Raw genomic sequence first — 25,532 nt, 5'->3', positions numbered from 1 at the left:
GCCGCGCTCCGGGGGTGTCGCGATATTTACGTAAATCTCTGTTTGCGTTTTATTGACTTGATTGTCATGGCACCGACGTATCCTCGAGTGGCTATTGAATTTTGCACTGGGTGCAAGTGGAACCTGAGAGCTGCATGGTGCGTGTGAAAGAATATATAACAGCGCATATTTATTATATATGACTTTGTTTTTTTTTTTTTTATTTTTTTTTTTAATATGTGCAAAACAGGTACGCGCAGGAGTTACTGTCCACGTTTGGCAACGACGTGGGTGAGGTCGCGCTGGTGCCTGCATCCGGCGGCACGTTTATTGTGCGGTTGACTGCCACTGCGCACTCAGGCGAAGTCGTGATTTGGGATCGCAAGGTCAATGACGGGTTCCCAGATTCCAAGGACCTCAAGCGATTGTTTAGGGATTACGTGACGCCGGGCAAGGACCTGGGCCATGTTGATCGTCACGCGGGCAACAGGAGCGCGGCAAAGTCGGAGAACAAGAGCACGCCTGCGAGCACTTCCACGTCCACGTCCACGACAAGTGCAAGTGCAATCGCAACTGGCGAGTACTGCGAGGACTGTCAGCCGAGCACGTCGTAAAATGCCGCACGCCAGTCTGTCGATTTGTAGTTGTCAACGTAAGGAATATGGCATGACATGTATGGAAATGGTAGATAGTTAATTAGTACACCAACTCGTTAGTTAACCATGTTGTTGTGTGTATGACATAATAAACACACGGTGAAGACTGTGGCTGGTGGCTAGTGGCTGGTGGATGGCTGTTCGATTTCTGGTTTGTCCATCCCGGTCGTTGTTTTTGGAAATTATTACCAACCGCCATCCACACGTAACCACTACAGCTCGCTCTTCCTGTTGCTCTCCATCCCGGTCGTCTCATTCCTGTCGCCCATCTCGTTCCCAGACCCTTTCAGTCCTTTGAATTGCTTATATTTTTTTTTCTTCTCTTGTCTTTGCCCGCTCTCTCTTAATCATAGCAGAAGAGGAGCAGATTGAAAGAGAGAAAGGAAAAAATAAAATAAATTAAATTAAATTAAATTTTTAGAAGAAAAGGATAAATGGCTGATTCTACTGAGATTGATATCGATTCGATTGTCGATAGGTTGCTGGAAGTCAGAGGCAGCAGGCCTGGCAATCATGTGCAGCTTTTGGAAACCGAGATTAGATATTTGTGCACAAAGGCACGGGAAATTTTTATCCAGCAGCCAATCTTGCTTGAACTTGAAGCTCCAATAAAGGTTTGATTTGATTTGATTTGATTTGATTTGATTTGATTTGATTTTTTTTTTTTCGTTCGTTATTGGCTTGCTAACATGGTGTAAATAGATTTGTGGTATGTCCGAGTTATCGATATATTTATTTATCAGCCATCTTTTTGTTGTTCTTGTTGTTGTTTGTTTTTACTATGCTAATTTATTTCTTTAGGTGATATCCATGGCCAATACTATGATTTGCTCAGACTGTTTGAATACGGCGGCTTCCCTCCTGAGGCCAACTACTTGTTTTTAGGTGATTATGTCGATCGAGGCAAGCAATCGCTCGAAACAATTTGCCTGTTGTTGGCCTACAAAATTAAATACCCGGAGAATTTTTTCATTCTTCGTGGCAATCACGAATGCGCCTCCATCAATCGCATTTACGGATTTTATGACGAATGCAAGCGACGATACAACATCAAGCTATGGAAAACTTTTACTGATTGCTTCAACTGTTTGCCAATTGCTGCCATTATTGATGAAAAAATCTTCACCATGCACGGAGGCTTGTCACCCGATCTTAACAACATGGAACAGATCAGACGGGTCATGCGTCCGACTGACATTCCAGATTCAGGATTGCTTTGTGATTTGTTATGGTCTGATCCGGATAAGGATATTACCGGTTGGAGTGAAAACGACCGTGGCGTGTCATTCACGTTTGGTCCCGACGTGGTATCAAGATTTTTGCAAAAGCATGACATGGACTTGATTTGCCGTGCTCATCAAGTGGTCGAAGATGGTTATGAGTTTTTCTCAAAACGTCAGTTGGTCACCTTGTTTTCTGCTCCAAATTATTGTGGAGAATTTGATAATGCTGGTGCCATGATGAGCGTTGATGAAAGTTTACTGTGTTCTTTCCAGGTGTGTATTATTGTATTCATGTACAAATTTTTTTTTTTTATATTCTAATTTGTTCTTTTTAGATTCTCAAGCCTGCTGAGAAGAAACCAAAGTATGGATATACTAATATGGGTTCGACACCTCGCAAACAAAAGAAATCTGCAAAATGATTTGACATTACCTTTTTTTTTTTTCTTTGGTCCAAATCATAATGGTTATACCGTCATCCGTAACTTCCTTGTCTAATGCCTTGCTCAATTTTGAGTTATGCTTGCTTGCTTGCTTGTTTTTTCTTTTTCTTTTTTGATATACTGTAAAATATGGTGGAAGTGAACAATATTTTGTGTGCATTTCTAATTTGCTCCCTCCCTTTTGTGGTAATCGCTATGTTTTCCGTTTTTTTTTTTTTTTTTTTTTTTTTTGAGTATAATGTTTGTATATATTACATGGCTTGTATCTTGTTTTTTTTGTGCGTGTATTATGTCAGTTGTTGTTTTTTTGTTTTTCTTTTAATCTTGTGTCTAATGTTTCGAGCTTTTTGACCGTTGCTTATATTTTGATTTTTTTTTTTTTTTTAACTTACAGTTGGTATGCATATTATTAATATTTTTATTATATTATCTGAGAGAGGACTGCGTGTGTTTTTGATTGTTTATTTATATATTTATTTATATAATCTATATAATAGTATTTATTCAAAGATAGATTTCATGTGAGCATTGTTTTCATATCGTTCGTGTCATCGTGATGACCTCACGTTAAGCTGTTGTGGCGGTGCAAATCTATTAAACTCTGGCTTGCGTGGCTGCGATGCGGTCGTCGTAGATATTAAGGCGGATCGACAGTAGAACATGCATGAATCGTTCTTCCATGTTTTGTTTATACATCTAAACTCAATAGGCAAAATCAAAACCAATAAATAAAAATATACGAGAACCGGCAAGATTGTTTTGAACGGTTGGATTACCGTTTCGTTTTGAAATACTCTTGTCATCTTGCCAACAAACATGTTGGAAAGCTTGGTTGCCTCGCTGTTGAATCGGTTTTTGGTAAGTTGAAATCATTGCTTAAAAAAAAACCCTGTTGAAGGTTTGATCAAGTTTGTTAATATAAAAAATTATAGGGTGCATATGTATGAATTATTTATTATTAATTGATAATATACTTGTCTAAAAATGTCTCGTGCAGGTTAAGAACTTCGATCCCAAGCAACTCAACATTGGCATATGGAGCGGCGACGTCAAGCTTCGTAATTTAGAACTCAAACGAGAAGTATGAATATTATTATTATTATTATTATTATTATTTTTTTTTTTTTTTTTCTTATTAATATTATAATAAATTATATTAAACTAATTAATTGCATGAACAGGCGCTGGACAAGTTTCGCTTGCCAATCGACGTGGTCGAAGGTCACCTTGGCGAATTAACATTACAAATTCCATGGTCAAATTTAAAAAACAAGCCGGTCAAGGTTTTTATTGAAAATGTTTACGTGCTCGCGATTCCGAAAGCAAATCAAGAATATGATGAAGTGGAAGAAGAACGTAGGAAGCAATTGCTCAAGATGGAACGGCTTGAAGATGTTGAATTGTTATTGCAAGCTCAACCGGAATCGATCTCGACCGAAGAACAGAAAAAGAATCAAAGCTTCACGGAATCTTTAGTTACCAAGGTAAGATTATACTAAATTTTTTTTTTTGAATTTTAAAATCTAAAATTGCATTTTCAGATTATTGATAATTTGCAAATCACGGTTAAAAAAATTCACATCAGATACGAAGACACGATCTCTGCTCCCGGTCATCCGTTTTCATTAGGCATCACTCTCGGAGAATTCTCTGCCGTGTCAGCAGATGAGGATTGGAATCCAATCTTTATTCAAGACAACGTGTTGACGACTCATAAATTAACAAAATTAGAAAACTTGGCGGTTTATTGGAACACGGATTCGGAACTTTTAAGTGCCAATCACGATCTTAATGGCGTGTTGCAAGAATTTGGCGCCCTCATTCCGGTTGCCAAAAAATCACAATCACAGGGTCAGCAGCCTGCCATTTCGATTCACCAATTCGTTCTTAAACCAGTATCGGGTGAAGGTCGGATCACGATTCACAAAGGTTCGCCATCATCCATTCCAAATTCCAAGGCCGAGTTATTTTTTGACGAGATTGGGTTCATGCTGGATGAGGATCAATACAGGGACGCGTTGATGCTGATCGATCTTTTCCATTTTTATGTCAGGACCGAACAGTTTAAGAACTTGCGTCCCAAATTGCCGTTGCAAAAAGATCCAAACCAATGGTTTAAATATGCGGGCAACGTTGTGTTGCGTGAAATTCATGAAAAGCGAAGACAATGGTCGTGGGAGTTCTTTAAGGAACGCATGCAAGATCGCAAGCAATACATTAGTCTTTACAAGGCCAAAATCACAACTGATAATTCACGCCCACTTTTGACATCGGATTCGGACAAGCTCAAGGCTCTTGAATGGAAGTTGTCATTCGAAGATCTCAGGTTTTATCGATCGTTAGCGCAAAGCCAGTTGCGCAAGGAACGCAAAAAGCTGAAGCAACTTGCTGATGGCAATGGCAAGCAAGTATCGGTGCAGGACAAGCCGGCACAAAGTCAAGGATGGTGGGGTTGGGCTTGGGGCTCGTCATCATCGTCACAGCAATCATCCTCATCCACGGATGCTTCCGGCGCGTCACCATCGAACGAATCTTCTGCCGATGATGCGGTCATGACTGATCAACAAAGGAAAGAATTGTACGATGCTATTGAATGGAATGAAGATCAAAAGCCAATTCCTGACGTTTTGGACCTTCCGCGAGATGCAGTCAAGATGCAACTCAAAGTTTCGCTCGCGATGGGCAGTTTTACGCTCAGGCGGGATCCTCATGGTGCGCAATCAGAAATTTTAAAGCTATTGTTTGATACCTTTTCCATGAGTTTTTTGCAACGTCCGGATTCGTTCTTGGTTGATTTGACCTTGCAGGAACTTAAGGTTCATGACGGCACTACGCCCGGTTCATTGTTCCCGGACATTGTTCGCGTTAAGAAGCCAAGGCCGGTTAACGATCCGACCGTGTTTGAGATTGATACCGTGGATGATGTTATCGAACGTCCACCTGCCGAGCCGGTGTTTAAACTCACGTTTGAGAAAAACCCGTTGGATGAGTCTGCTGATTCAGTACTGATCATGAAATTGGCAAGCATGGAAATTTATTATAATAAGCAGTTTATTGAAGAAATCGCAAAGTTCTTTCGGCCTCCCAAGACTCATTTGGAAAGTTTTGGTGCGCTCATGTACGCGGCAGGTGCGACCGTGGAAGGCATTACAAACCAAACCAGGGCTGGCTTGGAGTATGCCTTGCAAGAGCACAAAACTTTGAATGCCAAATTGGATGTTCAAGCTCCGTTGATTATTGTTCCTTCTAGCTTAACCGATCGCCGGTCGCCGTGCCTGGTCGTGGACGCTGGTCACATCAGCTTGGTGTCAAACTTGGTTGACAAATCAACAATTCGAGAAATCCAAGGCAAGCAGTCATCGCAATATCAAGATGAGGACTATGAAAAGCTAAAGTCGTTGATGTATGACAAGTTTGAATTGAACTTGCAAGCTACTCAGGTATTTAAAATTTTTCGGTGTTTGTAAATGTATATGAATAGGTTTGCTAACACAATTTTTTTTTTTTTTTTTTGGTTTATTCAGGTTCTTGTTGGTCCAAGTATTCCGGAAACTATTGAACAGCTATATGTGCCAGATGATGATGACAAACCCAAGCATTTCCACGTTGTGGATAAGATCAACATGAAATTATTGGTTGAAATTTCTATATTAGCCAAGGCATCGAACCTGACAAAGTTTAGAGTGTCGGGTCATTTACCGGTTTTGCACGTTTCGATTTCTGATGTCAAGTACAAAATTTTGATGCATTTGATTAACAACAGCATGCCAAACTTGTCATATTTAGACAGGGACAACGTCCAGATTGAAGAATTGGAAATGGGATTTGAAGATTCACATGATGATCGAATAGCGCGCTCGTCAGCAAGACCGGCACCGTTCACTTTTTCATCGCAAGCTGAGATCGACCAAACTGGTTACGTTGATTATCTTAATGCTAGAGGTGATGACGACGAAGACGAAGATAATGATGATGCGCAAACAATTGTTGGATCGGAACAAAGTGCGGACAGCAGTAGATCATTGACCAAAAATGACCGCAAGAATACTAATAGTAATAATGGCAATACCAATTCAAACGCAGACCTGGCCTACCAACAACGAACATTTGAATTTAATTTTACGGTTGATCAAGTCAGAGGATCACTTTATCGTGGCGGTCCGATCACTGGCTTGTACGGTAGGGATGCAAACAGTCAGTTCACAAAGAGCCGGTTATTGGTTGATGTTGTTCTCGAACATTTTGAGTTAATATTTTTCAATCGCATGTATGACATGCAAGCTGCAGTCATATTGAGCAAGCTCAGCGTGGAAGATCGGATTGATGATAACCCCAAACCAGAATTTAGCAGGTTGATCTCTTCGGATTCATATTATGACCATCCGGATGAGCATTCAAAGGACCTTACCGAGCCCAAAGAAGGTGATGAGAATTTGTTTCATATTAAATATTCAAAAGTATCAAAAGAATCTCCTGAGTACCTGGCCGTGTTCGATGGCATTGACCAGAACGTGGAAATATCAATCTCGACCTTAAACTTTGTGATTACGCGAAAATCGATCTTGACCTTGCTGGATTTTTTGGCGGTCATGTTTTCGGCTGATAATAATACTGCCGCGGCTCGTGGTGATGATAATCAAATTATCGAACTTGATGAGAGCGATAGTGAAACTGAAGTTGCGTCCGTACAGACTAATAGCAACGAACCGGAAAAGACAAAATTGAAGTTAAACCTTTACAGCATCGTCTTGATCTTGAACGATGATGGCATCAGGCTTGCCACCTTGCGACTGGATCAGGCTGATGTGGGAATTTTCACCATGGCAAAGACCATGCGTGTCGCAGCCAGGTTGGGAAATTTTTCTTTGCAAGACCATTTGAATGATCAAGTACCGGAACATCTTGACATGCATGAGCTGGTGTCAATTCAAGGCGACGAGTTGGCTGATTTTCGGTATGAAACGTATGACCCGTACGCAGTGTCACCGTCATACCCTGGTTATAACTCTTCGGTTTATTTCCGTGCTGGTTCTATCAAGGTTAACTTTATTGAGCAATCGTTCAGACGAATCTTTCAATTTTTAGCCAAGTTTGCTGAAATGAAAACGTTGTATGATTCTGCCAGGCAGGCAGCAGTGAATCAAGCCTCGCAAATGAAAGATCCGGATAAGATTCATTTGGACGTCATCGTGCGAACGCCTATTTTAGTGTTTTCGAGGGATTGCCCGTTTGATAATCCGGAAGGTGAAATTATTCGTGCCGATGTTATTACCGCTCATTTGGGAGAGATGTACGTTCATAACACGTTCAGCACAATTGATACGTCGTTGGGCAGGCAAGCTACGGTTAACAAAATCAATGCCGGCATTCGGCAGACTAGGATTACTTCAAAGTTTCATTTCCCTAATGATGTGAGTCAAGAGTCTCAAATGATTGAAAACCTTGACATTTCGTTTAAGATGGTCTATGTCGAGCACACGCCGGGTCTGGACCGGCCGCAATTGGAAATCGTGGGGTCCATGTCGGACGTGAACTTGAAAATGACCGAGTCGCAATATATTTTTATTATTGGATTGCTCAAGTCTTTATCAGCCACATTTGAAACACCGCCGCCCCAAAATGATGAAGCTGCGGTTAGCTTGAGAAGGCAAGCCTCGTCTTCGGGCAGGGAAACGCCGGTCCGGTCATCCAAACGCGTGCGTTCAAGGTCAGCCGCGTCTTTCAAGGATCACAATAACCACAAGACTGGTAAGGATGACGTGGCCCGCAGGGAATCGTCATCACGCAAGGAAGAAGAGAAAAAGAATGAAAGAAATTTTACAAAACTAGATTTTGTTTTCAGGTTGCAGACGTTAGCATTAGAATTGTTCAACGATACAGATTCGGATACTGTGACTGCATTGCCAGCTTCGCTTTCCAAGTTTTCCTTAAATGGTACTGATATCAAGATGAGAATGGAATCGGATGATTCGATTGAATCCGAATTTCATATCAAGTCGTTTACGATTTTAGATAGCAGGCAAAAGCAAAAAAACAAGTTTAGAGAAATTGTTCCATCCATTAAGCATGATGGTTATCAATTTATGGCCAGTATTTCCAAATCAGTTGACGAATCCGGTTTTCAAAATATTACCGCCATATTATCGATCGATAGCCCGCAATTTATTTTCGCAATTGATTATATTTTTTCGTTAAAAACATATTTTGTGGATTCATTGCAGGTCGAAGATGAAGATTTAAATGACAATGATGATAACAATAATAATGGCAATGCAGGCGTGGCAAGCGATTCTGAATCTACCGTGGTTGAACTGGCTTCGACCGTACCGGTAGCTAATTTCGTTGATGATAATGATCGTGATTGCGAAGATGGTGATTTGAATTCGCAAGCCGGAATTGTTAATTTGGACAATATTCAGGAGCCAACCATGAATGTAGCTTTCAGGGTCAACATTGTCGATGCGTCGGTAATTTTGATTGCAAACCCGCTTGTTTCGAACTCGGAAGCAATCGTGTTGGGCATCAAGGACATTATCATTTCCAAGCAGAACGTGTTCACGTTGGCAACACGCAAGGTTGGCATGTTTTTGTGTCGCATGGATCATTTTGAGGATAACCGGTTGCGAGTCCTGGACGATTTTAATTTTATCTTTTCAGCTGATGACAATGCCAGCGGATTGTACCGAAAGACCAGTATAAGCATGAGCGTGGATCCGTTAGTGTTGAGATTGTCGCTCCGAGATATTTTATTGGCACTGTCGATTGTTAACAAGGCAGCGGAGCTGTCTCCGGAACATGTTAAGCCGGTTCAAAAAAGACCGTATTCTAGGTTTTCAGCCAACAAACGGTTGAAGCAACAAGCCAGGCGGCAAAAATCAGTATCACACGCGTCCAGGCCGGAATCTTTATCGTCATCGGTGTCGCCATCGAATCAGCAAGTAGTTCAAAAGCAAGCCCAATCGGCATTACTTCGGCGAGAAGATTTTACTGCTGATTTTGATGGCTTGCGGTTGGTACTTATTGGTGGCATTCATGAACTGCCATTGCTTGATCTTTGCATCAAGCAATTCCCGGTTCATTTGCATAATTGGTCAACCGATATGGATGCGGATGCCAGTTTGGAAATGTTTGTCAACGTGTATAATTATTCCAAGTCCGCATGGGAACCACTTATCGAGCCCTGGCATTTGGGATTCCACATGACGCGCACGATCGATCCGCCCAATATTTCAATTAATTTTAATTCGCGCAAGTCACTTGAAGTTACGGTCACGTCGCAAACGATTGCCATCTTGTCTACCGCAGTCGAGATCATGTCTGGTGATGACTTGTTAACCCGGCCTCCGGGCACGAATGCACCTTACCGAATCATGAACCAGACTGGGTATGACATTCAAGTTTGGGTTGATAATAATAACAATAATAATAACGGATCGGAAAATAATGAATTTTCAATGGCCAAGGAAATTAAAGATGGAGAAGAAGTGCCATGGCGATTTGATGATTGGCGGAAACTTCGTGAGAATTTAAGTGAAGAATCGCAACACGGGGCGATTGGCGTGCGATTAAAAGATACAAATTTTGATGCGGTTACTAAAATACAAGCCAGTAAGGAAGGTGAAACACTTTATGTGCTTCAACCAAGAACAATGAAAGTCGCTCATAGATTGGTTTGTGAGGTCAAACTAAGGCCGGATAAAGTTAAACAGATCACTTTACGGTCTGCATTATTGATTGAAAATAATACGCATATTCCGATTGAAGTTATGACTGGCAATCCAGAAGTATCGGAACCGAGAATTATTACTATTGGTATGTTGTGTATACTTGGATTTTGTGAGGAGGGTCGCATTATTAATTAGTCGCAGTGCCCAACGAAAGCCATGCGGTTCCGATTGATCGTTTGTATGATCAATCCTTGAAAATCAAACCCGGAGGTGAGAACAATTTTTTTTTTTTTTTTTTTTGAATTGTTAATATTATTTCCATTTTTATGACTAACTTGATGTTTTGTAGCAAACTTGGGTTTCAAGTGGTGCGAGGAGACTTTGTTTTGGAGAAACTTGCTTGGGAAATACGCACCGTACGTTACATGCAAAAGTGAAAATTCTGATGATGATGATGGCGAGCCGGCGTCATTCTTTTTTCAAATCTGCTCAATTTTTGATAAATCTGCACCGCTCTCGAGGCTTTACCCGCGCATGAGAATTCGCGTGACGGCACCGATTGAGGTTGAAAACTTGTTGCCATATGACTTTAATTACATGATTTACGACAAACATACCAAAAAAGAATGGTCAAATTTTCTTCGAAAGGGTCTTTGCAGTCCAATTCATGTTGTCAAACTATCTCATTTGTTATTAATGAGTGTGCATATGAGAGATAGTGGATTTGAACGAACAGATTTTGCCATTATTAATTCTAATATTCAGGATGAATTTCAACGAGAAAATAAGGTTGCCACTCGAAATCGTGATGGGCAAAAATTGAACTTGTCGTTACATTATTAGTATGTGGAAGTTTGGTTAAATCTTCAAAGTGAAGTTTTTGTGGGTTAACATTTTTTGCTTTTTAGTACTATTCCTGATAGCGGAGGTGCATTCAGAATATCGGTTTACAGTCCATATATTATTCTTAACAAGACTGGAATGGATTTGCAAGTCAAGGCAAAATCAATTTTAGCTTCATCACATTCTACTTCTGAGGAAAATGATCAAGACCGTAAGGAGTGATGATTTTTTTTTATGTTTACCTTTTTTTTTTCTGATTTGTTAATTCAATTATTATAGCGACAAAACGGAAAGCGGTTCCGAAGATGTTTTCGTATCAAACTGATGAACGATCTAATCGTGCGTTGATAAAAGTTGAAGGATCGTTATGGAGTAGTCCGCAGAGTTTTGAAGCCGTTGGTGGGAATACTGATGCAGTTATCACGTCTGAAAATCGTCAATCGGAGATTCATATTGGAATTAATGTTTCTGAAGGTCAAGGAAAGGTATGCATAGAACATTTGATTTCTCTTTTTTTTTGTTTGTTTGTTTTGAAATGACTAACACTAAGAGAAAAAAAAGTATAAAATGTCTAAAATTGTTTCAATCTCTCCGAGATTTATTTTGAAAAACAAGCTTGGCGAAGAGTTGAACATTCGTGAACCTGGTTCATCTACGGTGATGAAAATAAAAGCTGGACAGGTATACCCGCTTCATTTCTTACGCCAGGTTGATGAAAAGCAACTTTCACTAAGTTTCCCTGCCGAGGGCGCGCCATGGTGAGTTTTTGCAATAATTGAATGTCTTTCTTTTGTTGGGCTAATCAAAATAGGTCGGCACCGTTTAATATTTCAGACCTTGGCAGGACGCACGTCAAAGTGGTCAAGCCTGGTCAAGGTCATAAATTACTAAAGATTGAAGTTCTTATTGAACAGGCTACCATATTTTTACATATTGATTATGAAAAGAGCAACTGGCCGTTTTCGATTCGTAATTTTAGTAATACGGAATTTACATTTTATCAAGCTGTGAGTGTTAAAATTTTTCTATCGTGAGACATATTTCCCAAAATGCTAACATCAGCTTAGAATCCATATATTACATACGATGATGACGATGGCATGGCGTATGTGAATAATAACAAGCGATTCCGGCCCATCGTGTACCGAGTGCCTCGGAAGAGTGTCATGCCCTACTCTTGGGACTACCCTGCTGCACGCACTAAGGAACTTGTGGTTTGTGCCCGAGATACCGAGCGGCACGTCCCGTTAGCTGAGATTGGGAACTTGGTGCCGTTAAAGTTGCCCCCTGGAAATGATGGGCACCCGGTGACGATCGACATTAACGTGGTTGCGGATGGACCTATTCAGACGTTAGTGCTGTCAGATTATGATCAAAGTCGAAGCCTGTACAAGCCCAAGTTCAATTCTTCACAGGCAAGTTTAAGATCAGGTTTTTTGTCATCGAATTCTAGCACTGCTGGATTTGAAATAGTCGAAGACGAGGGTGATATCTCATTCCGGGCCGTGGTCAATTTTGAAGGACTGGGTATTTCGTTGATTAATGCCAGGTTGCAGGAGCTTTGTTACATCACGTTTCGGGGCATCGAGTTTAAATACACGGAATCAGCATTGTATCAGACCGTTAGCATGAAGATGAAGTGGATTCAAATTGACAATCAACTGTTCGGTGGGATTTACCCGATCATTTTGTATCCAAGCGTGCTCCCGCAAACTGCCAAAGAGATGGAGAATCATCCCACATTGTCTGCGTCAGTTTCCAGAGTTAAAGATGATTCGCATGGCGTGTTTTATGTTAAATATGCCACGATATTGTTGCAACAAATAACGGTCGAGATGGATGAGGATTTCTTGTTTGCGCTGTTAGATTTTTCTAAAGTTCCGGGTGCCAGTTGGACGAACTTGGAAGAAGATAAATTGTGTGATGAAACGCTTGAAATTCCGGAACCTGTTCGAGCCACGGCTGGCAGGGACGTGTATTTTGAAGTATTACATATTCAGCCGGCACAGATGGACTTGTCGTTTGTCAGAACCGAGCGGGTTAACGTGGAGGATAAGACGTCATCACAAAATGCAATCATGTTTTTTTTAAACGTGCTGACCATGGCGATTGGGAACATTAACGATGCTCCGGTTCAATTGAACGCGTTACTTTTGGAGAATGCCAGGGTTTCATTGCCAATGCTTGCGCAATTGATGGCGACTCATTACGGGCAACAATTTTTGTTTCAGGTGCATAAGATTTTGGGATCGGCTGATTTCTTGGGTAATCCGGTGGGCTTGTTCAACAACTTGTCTTCCGGTGTCATGGACATGTTTTATGAACCATATCAAGGGTTTATAATGAATGAAACCCCTCAGGAACTGGGTATTGGAATCGCAAAAGGTGGCATGAGTTTTTTGCGTAAATCCGTGTTTGGCGTGTCAGACTCTATTGCCAAGGTAACCGGAAGTATTTCAAAGGGCCTGGCAGTGGCTACGTTAGATAAGCAATTTCAAGATCGCAGAAGAATCAGCCGGATTCGTAATCGTCCCAGGCATGCCTTGTTTGGAGTTACTGCTGGAGCAAACTCGTTTGTGGAAGGATTGGCCAGCGGTATTTCCGGCATGGCTCTGGCTCCCATGAAGGGAGCATCGGAGGAAGGTGCGGCCGGGTTTTTCAAAGGTCTTGGTAAAGGCCTGGTCGGATTGCCAACCAAGACCGCCATTGGCATTTTCGATTTGGCCAGTAACGTGAGCGAGGGCATTCGCAATACGACAACCGTGTTTGATAACGATGGTATCGATCGTGTTCGATTGCCTCGGTTTATCGGTCGTGAGATGATTGTTAAGCCATATTCGCAGCGCGAAGCGATTGGTCAGGTTTGGTTGAAGCAAGTTAATGAAGGTGATTATTTCAATGAGGAATACGTGGCACACATGGCCTTGCCTGGTGAAGAATTGGTCGTCATTGTTACATACACGAGGATTCTGTTGATGCATACCCGACGCATGCAAACTCAATGGGACGTTCGGTTTGATCAGTTGCAAACCGTGTCGTTGGAGAAAGGCGGCATTGCCATGACGTTGTGGGGTGGCGTGCAGGGCCCATTTATCCCGATCGCGGATGAATCTTCAAGGCAGTTTTTGTACAACCGGATCGGCAATGCAGTGGAAGAGTATAATCAGTATAGGCAAGCATTAGTGTGATTAATCATACATATATATAGTATAGATTGTTTCCATTTGGTATATAGGGTACTTTTTTTTTCCATTTTTGTATGTAGTTTTTATTTCGGGTGGGGATACATTTTTATTTTTATTTTCATTATTTTATCTTTTATTATGGTCAATTTGGTGTGCTGAATACATTGCGCTTTTTTTTTTTGGTTCAATCTTGAGATAAATTCAACGTGTTTAATTGTTGGTCAAGATAGGAACGTTAAGGGTTTAGTACGTGTTGAATGAATTCAATAAAACTAGAATAATTTAAAACGTCATATTGAATTAGCAAAAGGATTTCAAATGATCAATATAAGTAAACGATTAAATTGATTGGAAAAATTTGAAAATTTCTTTTTTTTTCTTTTTTTTTTGCAAAAAAATTTTTAAAAATATGACGACGCGTCCTCCATTAGAGAATGAGCGAAATCAAGAGGCGACAGTTTATATAGGAAATTTGGATGAAGAAGTAACTGATCGCATAGTAAGTTTTACGGAACAAGTTGAATATTTTTTTTTTTATAAAGATCAAGATGGCTAATAGTATACAGATATGGGAATTAATGATTCAAGCTGGACCGGTGATTAACGTGTTTTTACCAAAGGATCGCATCACGCAACGACATCAAGGTTACGGATTTTGTGAATTTCAAGCCGAGCAAGATGCAGATTATGCATCGAACGTGATGAATCAAATACGACTTTATGGCAAGCCAATTCGGGTTAACAAGGCTAGTGCGAACCGGCAACGGTCACTCGAAGTCGGCGCCGAGATTTTTATTGGAAACCTGGATGCCATGGTGGACGAGCCAACGTTAACCGACACGTTTGCCCGGTTTGGCACGATATTAGGCGGGCAGGCCAAGATTGCCAGGGATGATAACGGTCAATCGAAAGGTTATGGGTTTATCAGTTTTGATTCGTTCGAATCATCGGACGCGGCGATCGAAGCCATGAACGGGCAGTTTTTAATGAACAGGGAATGCACGGTTAATTATGCGTTTAAGAAAGATGGCAAAGGTGAACGTCATGGTGATGAAGCTGAACGGTTGTTGGCACAGCAAGCAAAGAAAAATAATTATTCGTTGCAACCACCGATAGCCGGTGTTGCGCCTACAGCCCCGCGAGTCATGATGGCACCTGGGTTGTGATTAAATACATTTGCTCAATATTGCTGTACAATATTAAGAAGATGTATATTAATAACAATATAACTATATATATATCATATTTATCTAATAGTTCTTGATGTGTATCTAAAATGCTTGTTCATGTATATGCTTCGGTTAGACTTGACTTGGTGTAATCCAAATTTTTCAATAAATTGCAAAACAATCATGGCCACCGCGTTGGCATCATCAATGGCGCAATGTTGTCGGCCTTGAAATTTTAATCCAAACTTGTTTAACATGTCGGCAAGCCGGCAACCGGACCGGCTCGTGAATGATTGCCGGTATAACCTTTGCAAGTCGACGTATGGGCCGGACATGTACGATGGCAATTGCACCCGGTTAATCAGGCATGACTTGCTACACAAGAACCGTTCGATATCGGCCGTTCCGTCCGTGACCCAGGCAAAGTTGCGCACCGTCGCGTACCGGTTAAATACTTGGTCACCGTCGGCTGTCTCTGATGACGACGACGACGACGACGATGATGATGAAGTTAATGATGATATACCAACTAAAGGCTGTAACACTTCGCCATGCTTCAACATGAATTGATCTAAAAGCGAAATCATTTGCGCAAACGTGGGCGCCGTGTCAACCATGTCCTGCGTGACGCCGGTGTAGTCAACGCAAGATTGATGCAAAGTCTGATCCACGGCAGGTTTCACGTATGAATGAAACCTGTCCAAAATTTTTTGTTTATGTCCATCAATTAATACGCAACCAAATTCAATAACTTCGTGAGACGAACTGCCGAACGGCACGTCTTGTTCGAACGTGGCTTCAATATCCAGGCATAGAAAATATCGACTTTACACTATTAGGATTTTTTTCAAAAAAAAAATTAATTCCTACATATATATATATTACTTACAGTGTATTGAATCCATTTTTGGTCTTTTGGGCGTTTTTCGAGTCATTGTTGGAATCTTGAATGTCCAAGCTATCGACGAGCTGCGAAAGCTCCGCCGTGGAGGATGATGCCATGGCACAACCAAGATGATATTCTTTTCAGGATTGGCACCTATGTTAAAGTAATCAAAATCTAGCCAAACTTGAGTCAATCACGTGTCTCTATATTCCAAAATAAATGGGTTTAAAAAACCTACCGGCTTATTCATGCATTTCAATCCTTCCCACTTGTACATAAAAATAATAATTTCGAGGAACGTTAATTGAAAAGCGAGAAAGTCGCTGACATGCATAAGGGTTTCGTGTCGAGACTCTCATCGCTTTTGCTGCGGCTCAACCAGATTTTTCAATTAAGTCTAAACTGTTATTATAAGATCTTTTTTATTGAAACGGCCAGGTCGCTGGGTGGAATGAAATGAAATCATTAGTCAAGTACACTTTTATTGGTGCGAACCGAGTCCCTGGTGCGGCAGTAGTTAATCCATTAAACGGCATAGTTGCATTTGCTGCTGATCGATACGTCGCGTTATGGGATCCCAAGGTTGGCTGAACATTTTTTTTTTTGCTTATTTGGCCTCACGTTACGTGCAGTATAGAAAAATTAACATTTAATCAGGACAATGTTAGAGGCGTGCGAACGTTGCTGAAGGGTCATCTTGATGCCGTATCAGCCATTCATTTTACTAAAACCGGGCACATCGTGTCCGGCAGTGCGGACGGCGTGGTGAAAGTATGGCAAACTGAGCCAGGGCATGTAAACGGACACGCTGATGAATTTTTTTCATACGCTTGCGTGGCAACGTTAAATTTTCATGCCAGAACAATAAACACAATCACAAGTACGACGACGACGACGACGACGACGACGAATAGTCGTGCTGGTGCGGGTTCCAAAATCCACTTGTTTATCGGATCAGGAGATGCCAAGGTCTCGGTTTGGAATCTGGAACGGATCATTCAATCTATTGTTGGTCATGATCAGAACAATAAAGACATTGATATTGAACCGGAGCAAGTTATTGATTTGGGAATTGGGTTTTTCCCGTTAAGTCTTGCGCTTGAAACCATTCATACGGCAAAAAGCAACTTGTCCGCCCACGTTCTTGCGATTGGCGCCACCAGTACCAAGATTAAAGTATTTGTTTCTCACGACGTGAGCAAGCCAGTAAAGTTTGCCAACATTGCCACGTTAAAAGGTCATGAAGATTGGGTTCACGGTCTAGCGTTTAAATGGCACGTGACCAGGCAGGGCAAGTCAGTATTGTATCTGGCGTCGGGCAGCCAGGATCGATATATAAGATTATGGAAAATTTTGCCATTGGCAGAGTACAAGAAGGTGCACGAAACCAGTTTTTTGGCGGCTTCGGACCCGATATTGTCTAGTACGACGTACAAGTTTACGATTGAACCACGTCATGATCATGGTAATGATGACGATGGTCGGAGTTACAGCAGGACTACTATAGGTGCCCTTGCTGCTGGCGTAGCATCAGGTGTCAGTGACATCAAGTTGGTCGATGACGAGCCATACACTTCTTCACCGCTTTCTCACCTAATTTCTCAAAATCAGCATCACCGGGTTGAAGATTTTTCTTCCAACGCAAATTTAAAGGAGGAATACATTATCGTGTATGACGCATTACTCATGGGTCACGATGATTGGATTTTTGCCCTGTCATGGCATCCCTCACCATCAGACATCCGGTTGCTTTCCTCATCGGCCGACTCTTCATTGATGATTTGGGCACCGGATGAAACGTCCGGAATTTGGGTTTCGACCACAAGGCTGGGTGATGTCAGTATCAAGGGTGCCAGCAGTGCCACCGGTTCCTCAGGCGGATTTTGGGTTGCCCTGTGGGACAGTAGTGAGCGACCCCAGTGGATCGCGACCGTGGGCAAATCTGGCGGATTTAGAGTTTGGCAGGCGGAACAGGAATTAGAGCACGGGATTGACGACAAAACCGATGACGATTCGTTGCAGCAGCAGTCAAGATGGAAACCGGTGCCAGCAATTACGGGCCATGCTAGGGAGACCACCGACGTGTCGTGGTCACCAAATGGCGAGTACCTGTTAACCACGAGTCTGGATCAAACCACGCGGCTACTGGCAAATTGGCAAGATGGCAATCATGAATCTAAAGGATGGCATGAGTTTGCGCGAGCTCAGATTCATGGCTATGACATGCTTCTGGTTGAGTCGTTGTCGTCCACTCAGTTCGTCAGTGCCGGTGACGAGAAAGTTTTGCGAGTGTTTGACATGCCTCGTGGCGTGGAAACCTTGTTGCATAACTTGTGTCAATTTTCTGTATCCTCAGTCGAAAACTTGCCAGACGCTGCCAGCGTGCCATCACTGGGACTGTCAAACAAGGCAATCACGGCCTCGGCGGCTGCCACGATCGAGCCTGGAAATATTGACAACGACAACGACGAATTGTGGGATCAACAGCAACCAGATTCCTCCTCCTCCTCATCATCATCATCATTCGCAATAATAAGTCAGTTAACCGAGCCGCCGTTGGAATCACACTTGCAACGACATACGTTGTTCCCAGAGATTGACAAGTTGTACGGTCACGGCTACGAGATCTCGGCCGCGGCCGTGACTCATAACGGAAGCTTGCTGGCTACCACTTGCAGGGCCAATAACGCGACGCACGCGGTCGTGCGCTTGTTTGATACGCAATCGTGGCACGAGTTGCGGCCAGCACTGGCACCCGCGCACGCGCTCACGGTCACGTCGTTATCTTTTTCACACGATGACCGGTTTTTGTTATCGGTTGGTCGGGACCGCTTGTTTGTGGTTTGGGAAGCCCAGGCTGGTGGCCAGGGCCAGAAATATGAGATTCAACATTTGGGTGCGAAAGGGCATACCAGGATCATATGGGACGGAGCCTGGGCGCCGACCGGATTGGCAGGTCATGCCTACGTGTTTGTCACCGTGTCGCGAGACAAGACGATTAAGGTATGGGCGTTGCAAAGCTCAGGCACGCACGACGGTGCCAACACGTGGGCATTGAAGGCGACGCAAAAATTGGCAGTCGCCGGCACGGCCGTGCAATTCTTGCCCGGCTTGCAAGCAGCCGACGATGGGTCCGCACTACTGGCCGCGGGGCTTGAGAACGGTAATGTTCATGTTTACAAACTTTCTGCTGCTACAGTCGATGGGGGCATTAAGATTGAATTGCTTAAAGAAATCGACAAAGCGGTGGTGCCGAACCAGCGAATTAATTGTGTCGCATGGCGGCCGCGCCCGCGGGCCGACACCTCCGACACCAGGGATGCAGCATATGATCTTGCGGTAGCTAGTGACGATTCGTCAGTGCGGATATACTCATTATTTTAAAAAAAAATTATATTATATTTTGTATTATAATGCATAATAACATTAAGCGGTGTATAGAGAATACAGTACTGTCTCCCATTTTAATGAATTGTCCTTTTTTTTTTATTTTATTTTTTTTTTCAACAAAAGTTAATAATTTTGTAGTGATTTTGATACTTTATTGCGAACCTTTGAACAAAAAAAAAGCCGCGGTTGAATCATCTCTCAAGAAAACGTCTGAATTAACTTAATAAGTGAATGAGAATGTATTATTGACAACATGAATTGCTTAATTACCTTATACCTTACGTTATATACTCCTGGTATTTCCATTCCAACCGCAATATAACATATTTTGCAAACTCACAAACCATTTTATAAAAAAAAAACTAACAAATATGACAGCAAATGATATGAAAAAAAGGAAAAAGAAGAAAGACCCCCTCCCCGGGGGGAAGGGAGCTATCGAGGTAAAGAAACAAAAGATGAATTGCGAAATTATGCTGTGAATGTGACGAATAAAACTTGAAAATAATTATACATCTTATGGGGGACGTGATTTGGTATATAGAAATATACATCCCCATGCGTCATGTGCGCTAATGGCACATGAAGGATTGAAAGAATGACGACATCACTTGGCCGGCTTTCTTGAAGCTCTTGCTGACGGGCCGGCTAGACGACCTGGCATCATCAACCGGATAACTAAGTCCGAGTTCCTGGTAAAAATGCGCACTGCGCTTGCTATTGTGTTTGGTTGCCGCCTTGGTTTTATTCTTGGTCTGCACGGCAATAATCTTGTCTTGCACCCATTGCAGGCATGACCGATGACGACTGGCTTTGATGACCACTATCTTGCCGATCAGCTCAGGATCATACATAAACACTTGGTCAACCTCTGCAAAGTGGACTCGTTTAGGGGTATGTGGTAAGGTATCTTCAGACCATGATCTAACAGGCGACGCGAGTGCGGCTGTGGCTGTTGAAATATTGCTCTGTGGCTTTTTATGTTGTGATGATTGTGAAACTTGAACGGACGCAGTTCGCCGTTTGAAAATCGACGACACAGGCGGATTCATGTTGTGAGCTGAATGGGTTTGAACTGACGTTATTGGGGTATTTTCTGGTGATTTTATTTGCTTGAACTAAAACTCTGGAAACTTGCTTGCTGTGTTTGCTCAAAGTTCTCTGTGTGATGCAAAAGTTGGGAGAGGGAAGTGTCGGGAGCGAAACGACATGTCATAGATTTCAAACCGGCCTGGGTCACTTGAGATGATCACCGTGATCCTCAGAGTCGAAGCACGTGACTAATATTAAAACTCTAATTACTTTGAATGCCCTTCCTTCTTCTTGACTTGGGGAAACGGAAAAAAGCTTTCCGAAACAATTCAAACCGTCCAAATTCACGAAACTATCCAAAACCAAAGGAAGAGAAAAAAAAAAAATGGCACCACCATTTCTTCTCGACACCATTTTACGGGAACGAACGGCGGCGTTGTTACAATCTGGAAGTGATTATCGTCGATATGCGAAACATTTGTCATCCCGGTTGCAACGATTGCGCAAGACCTTGAAAGTACGCCGCCGCGTGCCCAAGGCCGGTACCACGAGCACGGACAAGTATACCACGTACGTGCCAACTGCAAATGATATCAACGCAGACAAGCGATTTGTTGGCATATTATCATTAGCTGCCGAAAGAGCGTGGGCGCATGGATTGGAAGCAAAGTCAGACTTGGATTCCAGGTTAAGACGGGACCAGGCAGCCGGTCAGGTTCGTTACGTGCGGTCTAAATTGGAAAAATCTCGCAAATTGGCAAATTTGCTTGTCGATATTGTGGTGAGCGGTCGTGATGTTGAAGCATCATCTTCATCGCCAGCGGTCGACGTGACGGACGTGGAACGGTTGCAAGCCGTGGCCTACGCCGAGTTGATTTCCGCGGCGGTGGAGTTTGAACATGGCAGGTTTGAACGTGCGGTTCGGCATTATGCGGCAGCCTGGTTGGCTTTGTCAGGCCTGGTGGCAGGCCTCACGCCTGTGACCGACGATGACAAGAACAACATCACGGACGACGATAACGACACGGCGGACCTTTACCGGGATCAATTAACCACCACGGTCGAGCCGGCGCTTAAGTTTGTTTCCCAGCAGGTGGCTCCTGCAGCTGCAGCCAGGGCAGACACGGTGGCCGGGTTGGCTCGCAAGTACGTGCCTCGGCAGCACGTCGTGTTCGCGCTCGTGCGGGCGGTCGTACCTGATGGTGAAGTTGCAGACGCATTGCTGTTGACTTCTTCTGGCGCCGATAGTGATGATCATGAGGCTGACCACGAAAGTGGCACTGGCAAGGTTGACGCGACGGTGCGAGAAGTAACGTGGAGGTCACACACGGCGCGGTTGCGTGACGCATCAGTCGTGCAGGCGATCACAGCTGCACGGCGCGCGGATGATGATTTTGCTGGCCAAAGAAAGCAAGTGGATGGTGAATATGGTCAGGGTGATGCAGCGGCAGCCGCGTATGATCCGGTGCTGCTTGCTTGGCAGGACGCGGCCGATGCCGTGCATGCGGCCATCACGGACGCGGAAGCAGATGGATCGCAAGATCGCGTGCAGGAATTATACGTGGTTTCCACGTTCGCCAATTATTCGCTCATTTCGCGACGCATTGCCAGGGACCGGGTTTTGCTGGCCACGTTGACTGCCAAGAAACAAGCACAGTCATCTTCCGGAAGGAATGATGGCAAGCATGCCGTCAACGGCAACGTGTTGCGGCAAATGGCAGGAATTTATGATGCCATTGTGCAATCGATTGTACAGATTCAGGACTTGGCCGGCGTTGCTGCAGATGAAGAATTAGCCAGCGGGTTGGCCAGCCTGCGATCGTATTTCAGAGCTAACCGGTTGGCGGTCGTGGCGCAATCATACGGAAATCATTATAATAATAATAATAATAAGCAACAGCAGCAAGAATCACGACAGGCAGCGTTGGCGTTATGGGTGCGTGCTGGTGACGTGCTTGCCGAGGTGGATGAAGTTGCGCTACAGGCTGTGCAGGATGAAGAACAAGAAAAAATCTTATTTAATGTTGACGTGGTGGCTGCAAGACAAGTTATTAGAACCGGCATTTTGCAATCACATGGCTTGGCGGAATTGTCTCGGCTTACAAAGTCGTCATCTTTATCTTCTTCAGTTGATAATGACGGGTCAGAAAAAATTCGAGTGATCGTGGATGACTTAGGCCGGTTTGCTAATGGCAATGTGGATTTGACCAAACTGGTGGACTTGCAAGCCACGCCAAAGTTAGGTGCCGTGCCGGCCAAGCCTGCGTTTTTCGATATCGCGTTTAATTTTGTTGGCTATGCGGATGTTGGTGATGATAATATTACAAACAACAATGAGCAACATGTTTCCGTGAGTGACAGCCAAGATGCGGCGGGTGCTACTGTGGATTCGACCACGAGCGGACAGCAAAAGAAAGGGTGGTTCTGGAGACGATAGATGGAGCGTATATATAGTTTTATGGACACAATACATTTTTTTCTTTTTTTTGAAATACTATTTACTATAACCTATCCACGATTCCATATTTTCCCTCTTAAAACTGCAGTCGTGGGGGTTGTGACGTTTGATGACACCACGACGAAGTCGACATGACGAGACGGGAAATTCACAGCGTCTTCGGAATACACGTATTCCTTCACGAAAGCATTGATTAGTTTGTCGAGTTTGTCTCTCAGGCTAGTATCACTCTCGCCGGTAGCCGCAGCAGCAGTGTTGTTATCAGCAGCATTACCAATATCACTACTATTCGGCCACCAAATGTCAACGTCCACGTCGCGCCATCCGTGCCTGATCTTGGCCATGCTGATTGCGGCCACGAACGCAATCACGAGTTGCAACCACATTGTGATTCCGACGTAGAGTAATCGTAATAATTCCGGCAACGTGGCAGCAGTTGAAGAAGAGACCCATCCTGAGGATTTTTCACGATAGGCCAGGCTGACAATGAGTACGATTTCGCGCAGGCATGCTCGCAGCCACCATGATTGTGGTACTAAAGATTTACTTGCAAACGTATATTTCCGAATCACATCTGCTGGCGGTGATGATGATGATGATGATGATGATGATGATGATGATGATGACGATTTGGCCGTAAATTTCCAGGGCTGGCCGAGAATGTCGGAAAAGAATACCGTCGATGTTTGCGATGGTGATGTTACAGTGTGGGCGCGCACGAGGCTGCTTGCGGATTCCACAATGGCAATAACCAATGTCGCCGCTAGTATGCCGGTCTTTGCACGTTCGTCGACAATGTTGTGATGGTAGACAAATGCTAGCAGCCATGATGAGCATGCGAGTTGCGCAACGTCGGTCAGTAAAGATGCCGCGCGCACAAACTTCGCCGGCACGATCGTCCACGTTGTCGCATCCTCGTTCCCGGCGGTAGTGTTGCTCTGACTGAACGTGTAAGATTGGACCGGCTTGGTAACAGGTGATGGTAATTGCAAGTTAAACGACGAAGCCAGCACATGTTGCAAATCGTCGTTGTCGTTGTCGTTGTTATTCTCATGGACCGGGTTTTTAAACGACAACAGTGGCGACAAGAATGGGAATGGATTTCGAATTAAAAGTAACGGCGTGGTTAGCCTGACGACGGCGATCAGGTCTGCCAGGAATGCGGACGTGACTGGCATAGCGGAACTGATCAAAGTATTATTTATATCAACTACGACAAGATTTTGGAGCAAACGAGGTTGTGCGCGCAAACCGCTGAAACGACATTTACAGATCAAAAATGATCTTACACCGGTCTCGGTAAAGCCACGATGTCAGCTCATATCGTTTCAATCAGCGGGAAAGTGTATTTTATTTTAAAAAAAAACTGATATTTTTAATAATACAAATGAAACGCTTTCCAGGCATGTCTTTATTATATCTAACTACCAAATGTTGGTTCAATACAAAAATAAAAAGCAAAATTACATAAAACACATGAGTTGAAAAGGACTACTGAAATAAAAATTGAAGTTTGGCATTTACTCGAGCGAAATATCCAAAACTTAATTTTTGCCGAAGACTACCTCATCAAGGAACGCAAATGGACGTCGAAGGATACAAATGGGACAACGGCATTCGGAGTAATATGAATATCAACTGAGAAGAGCGCAATGGGTATGCATCTGCAATATGAAAAAATCAATCGACACAGACGGACGCAGATGGGCACAGCTGAGAACAGGTCGGCATGGCTTAAACATGTATAATAATGAAGTTCATGCCGACTTTGCCCAAGTGTGGGCACTATCCTGCAAAGACTTCGAGTAAATACATCCAAGACCACAAATTTTAAAAAGAATTTAATGAATGCGTGTCACAACGTCTTGTGTTGAATTCATGGATTTTATAATGGATTTTTATTTACAAGAATGCTTTTTTAATTTAGAAAGTGTACTGTACTATGTACTTATCAAATAAAATAAAAGGCTACATAAATAGTCAACTTTATTTACAAATAAATAGAAAATATGAAATATTCTATATGACATGACTAAAAAAAAACATCAAAAGATGAATGTATCAATTTAGCAAGGAGATAAAAAATTGTTGGAAACTTACTTAGAATGTACTGATCCGATTACATCATATCAAAAGAAAAACCATATTTTAAAATTTAAATAGTGTAAATGCAAATAATTCGACCGAGGTATTCAAAATAAAAAAATGTAAGACCCAGGCCGGTTTGAAATCTATAACATGTCGTTTCGGCCCCGACACTTCCCTCTCCCAACTTTTGCATCACACAGAGAACTTTGAGTAAACACAGCAAGCAAGTTTCCAGAGTTTTCAAAGCAATAAATTTTTTTGTTTAAGCAAATAAAATCACCAGAAAATACCCTAGTGACGTCAGTTCAAATCCTTTCAGCTCACAACATGAATCCGCCTGTGTCGTCGATTTTCAAACGGCGAACTGCGTCCGTTCAAGTTTCACAATCATCACAACATACATAAAAAACCACAGAGCAATATTTCAACAGTCACAGCCGCATCAGGAGCAGGAACGCATCTTTCACTCGCGTCGCCTGCTAGATCATGGTCTGAAGATACCTTACCACATAC

The 25,532-nt window shown here is 42.9% G+C and overlaps 9 protein-coding genes across 9 annotated transcripts; 6 read left to right on the top strand and 3 right to left on the bottom strand.

Annotated features, from left to right (window-relative positions):
- Positions 1 to 66: 66 nt before the first annotated feature.
- On the top strand, positions 67 to 593 carry V1514DRAFT_282733 (Rdx family-domain-containing protein; the record flags this gene model as incomplete). The annotated part of the gene is made up of 2 exons (XM_066925106.1): positions 67 to 137; positions 230 to 593. 2 exons carry the CDS (start codon positions 67 to 69, stop codon positions 591 to 593), a joined length of 435 nt encoding a protein of 144 aa, XP_066782399.1.
- A 476-nt stretch (positions 594 to 1,069) lies between these two features.
- V1514DRAFT_282877 (Metallo-dependent phosphatase-like protein) lies at positions 1,070 to 2,280 on the top strand (the record flags this gene model as incomplete). The annotated part of the gene is made up of 4 exons (XM_066925111.1): positions 1,070 to 1,249; positions 1,338 to 1,344; positions 1,437 to 2,131; positions 2,194 to 2,280. 4 exons carry the CDS (start codon positions 1,070 to 1,072, stop codon positions 2,278 to 2,280), a joined length of 969 nt encoding a protein of 322 aa, XP_066782398.1.
- An 837-nt stretch (positions 2,281 to 3,117) lies between these two features.
- Positions 3,118 to 13,999, top strand: V1514DRAFT_282762 (uncharacterized protein; the record flags this gene model as incomplete). Its single annotated transcript, XM_066925107.1, has 12 exons — positions 3,118 to 3,159; positions 3,299 to 3,382; positions 3,483 to 3,785; positions 3,843 to 5,741; positions 5,826 to 10,113; positions 10,170 to 10,238; positions 10,318 to 10,810; positions 10,877 to 11,022; positions 11,091 to 11,296; positions 11,373 to 11,569; positions 11,623 to 11,818; positions 11,879 to 13,999. 12 exons carry the CDS (start codon positions 3,118 to 3,120, stop codon positions 13,997 to 13,999), a joined length of 10,044 nt encoding a protein of 3,347 aa, XP_066782397.1.
- Positions 14,000 to 14,274: 275 nt separating this feature from the next.
- Positions 14,275 to 15,341, top strand: V1514DRAFT_308938 (uncharacterized protein). Its single transcript, XM_066925731.1, has 2 exons — positions 14,275 to 14,495; positions 14,563 to 15,341. The coding sequence occupies exons 1-2, from the start codon at positions 14,406 to 14,408 to the stop codon at positions 15,160 to 15,162; spliced, it is 690 nt and encodes a 229-aa protein (XP_066782396.1). The 5' UTR covers positions 14,275 to 14,405; the 3' UTR covers positions 15,163 to 15,341.
- Positions 15,054 to 16,316, bottom strand: V1514DRAFT_353176 (ribonuclease H-like domain-containing protein). The gene is made up of 3 exons (XM_066929527.1): positions 16,290 to 16,316; positions 16,055 to 16,225; positions 15,054 to 15,990 (listed from the first exon to the last, which is right to left on the bottom strand). Exons 2-3 carry the CDS (start codon positions 16,165 to 16,167, stop codon positions 15,243 to 15,245), a joined length of 861 nt encoding a protein of 286 aa, XP_066782395.1. The 5' UTR covers positions 16,168 to 16,225; positions 16,290 to 16,316; the 3' UTR covers positions 15,054 to 15,242.
- A 138-nt stretch (positions 16,317 to 16,454) lies between these two features.
- Positions 16,455 to 19,692, top strand: V1514DRAFT_353175 (WD40-repeat-containing domain protein). Its single transcript, XM_066929526.1, has 2 exons — positions 16,455 to 16,633; positions 16,709 to 19,692. Exons 1-2 carry the CDS (start codon positions 16,508 to 16,510, stop codon positions 19,433 to 19,435), a joined length of 2,853 nt encoding a protein of 950 aa, XP_066782394.1. The 5' UTR covers positions 16,455 to 16,507; the 3' UTR covers positions 19,436 to 19,692.
- A 321-nt stretch (positions 19,693 to 20,013) lies between these two features.
- On the bottom strand, positions 20,014 to 20,493 carry V1514DRAFT_343625 (uncharacterized protein; the record flags this gene model as incomplete). Its single annotated transcript, XM_066929151.1, has 1 exon — positions 20,014 to 20,493. The coding sequence occupies one exon, from the start codon at positions 20,491 to 20,493 to the stop codon at positions 20,014 to 20,016; it is 480 nt and encodes a 159-aa protein (XP_066782393.1).
- A 279-nt stretch (positions 20,494 to 20,772) lies between these two features.
- V1514DRAFT_333496 (uncharacterized protein) lies at positions 20,773 to 22,984 on the top strand. The gene has a single exon (XM_066928055.1). The coding sequence runs from the start codon at positions 20,859 to 20,861 to the stop codon at positions 22,908 to 22,910; it is 2,052 nt and encodes a 683-aa protein (XP_066782392.1). The 5' UTR covers positions 20,773 to 20,858; the 3' UTR covers positions 22,911 to 22,984.
- On the bottom strand, positions 22,982 to 24,109 carry V1514DRAFT_320939 (uncharacterized protein; the record flags this gene model as incomplete). Its single annotated transcript, XM_066926030.1, has 1 exon — positions 22,982 to 24,109. One exon carries the CDS (start codon positions 24,107 to 24,109, stop codon positions 22,982 to 22,984), a length of 1,128 nt encoding a protein of 375 aa, XP_066782391.1.
- Between the last annotated feature and the right edge of the window lie 1,423 nt (positions 24,110 to 25,532).

Source organism: Lipomyces japonicus (assembly GCF_038497905.1).
Source record: "Lipomyces japonicus strain CBS 7319 unplaced genomic scaffold V1514scaffold_29, whole genome shotgun sequence".
Taxonomy (NCBI): domain Eukaryota; kingdom Fungi; phylum Ascomycota; class Lipomycetes; order Lipomycetales; family Lipomycetaceae; genus Lipomyces; species Lipomyces japonicus.
Note: the sequence above shows the minus strand (reverse complement) of the source record. Positions and strands in the feature narration are given on the sequence as shown.

Bases quoted from the DNA above. Each gene is read 5' to 3' on its own strand.
- V1514DRAFT_353176 (XM_066929527.1), bottom strand. From the start codon at position 16,167: ATGGCATCATCCTCCACGGCGGAGCTTTCGCAGCTCGTCGATAGCTTG. The intron at 15,991-16,054 runs GTAAGTAATATA...AATAGTGTAAAG, and splicing joins AAAAATGGATTCAATACACT to TCGATATTTTCTATGCCTGG.
- V1514DRAFT_333496 (XM_066928055.1), top strand. From the start codon at position 20,859: ATGGCACCACCATTTCTTCTCGACACCATTTTACGGGAACGAACGGCG.
- V1514DRAFT_353175 (XM_066929526.1), top strand. From the start codon at position 16,508: ATGAAATCATTAGTCAAGTACACTTTTATTGGTGCGAACCGAGTCCCT. The intron at 16,634-16,708 runs GTTGGCTGAACA...ACATTTAATCAG, and splicing joins TCGCGTTATGGGATCCCAAG to GACAATGTTAGAGGCGTGCG.
- V1514DRAFT_308938 (XM_066925731.1), top strand. From the start codon at position 14,406: ATGACGACGCGTCCTCCATTAGAGAATGAGCGAAATCAAGAGGCGACA. The intron at 14,496-14,562 runs GTAAGTTTTACG...AATAGTATACAG, and splicing joins AAGAAGTAACTGATCGCATA to ATATGGGAATTAATGATTCA.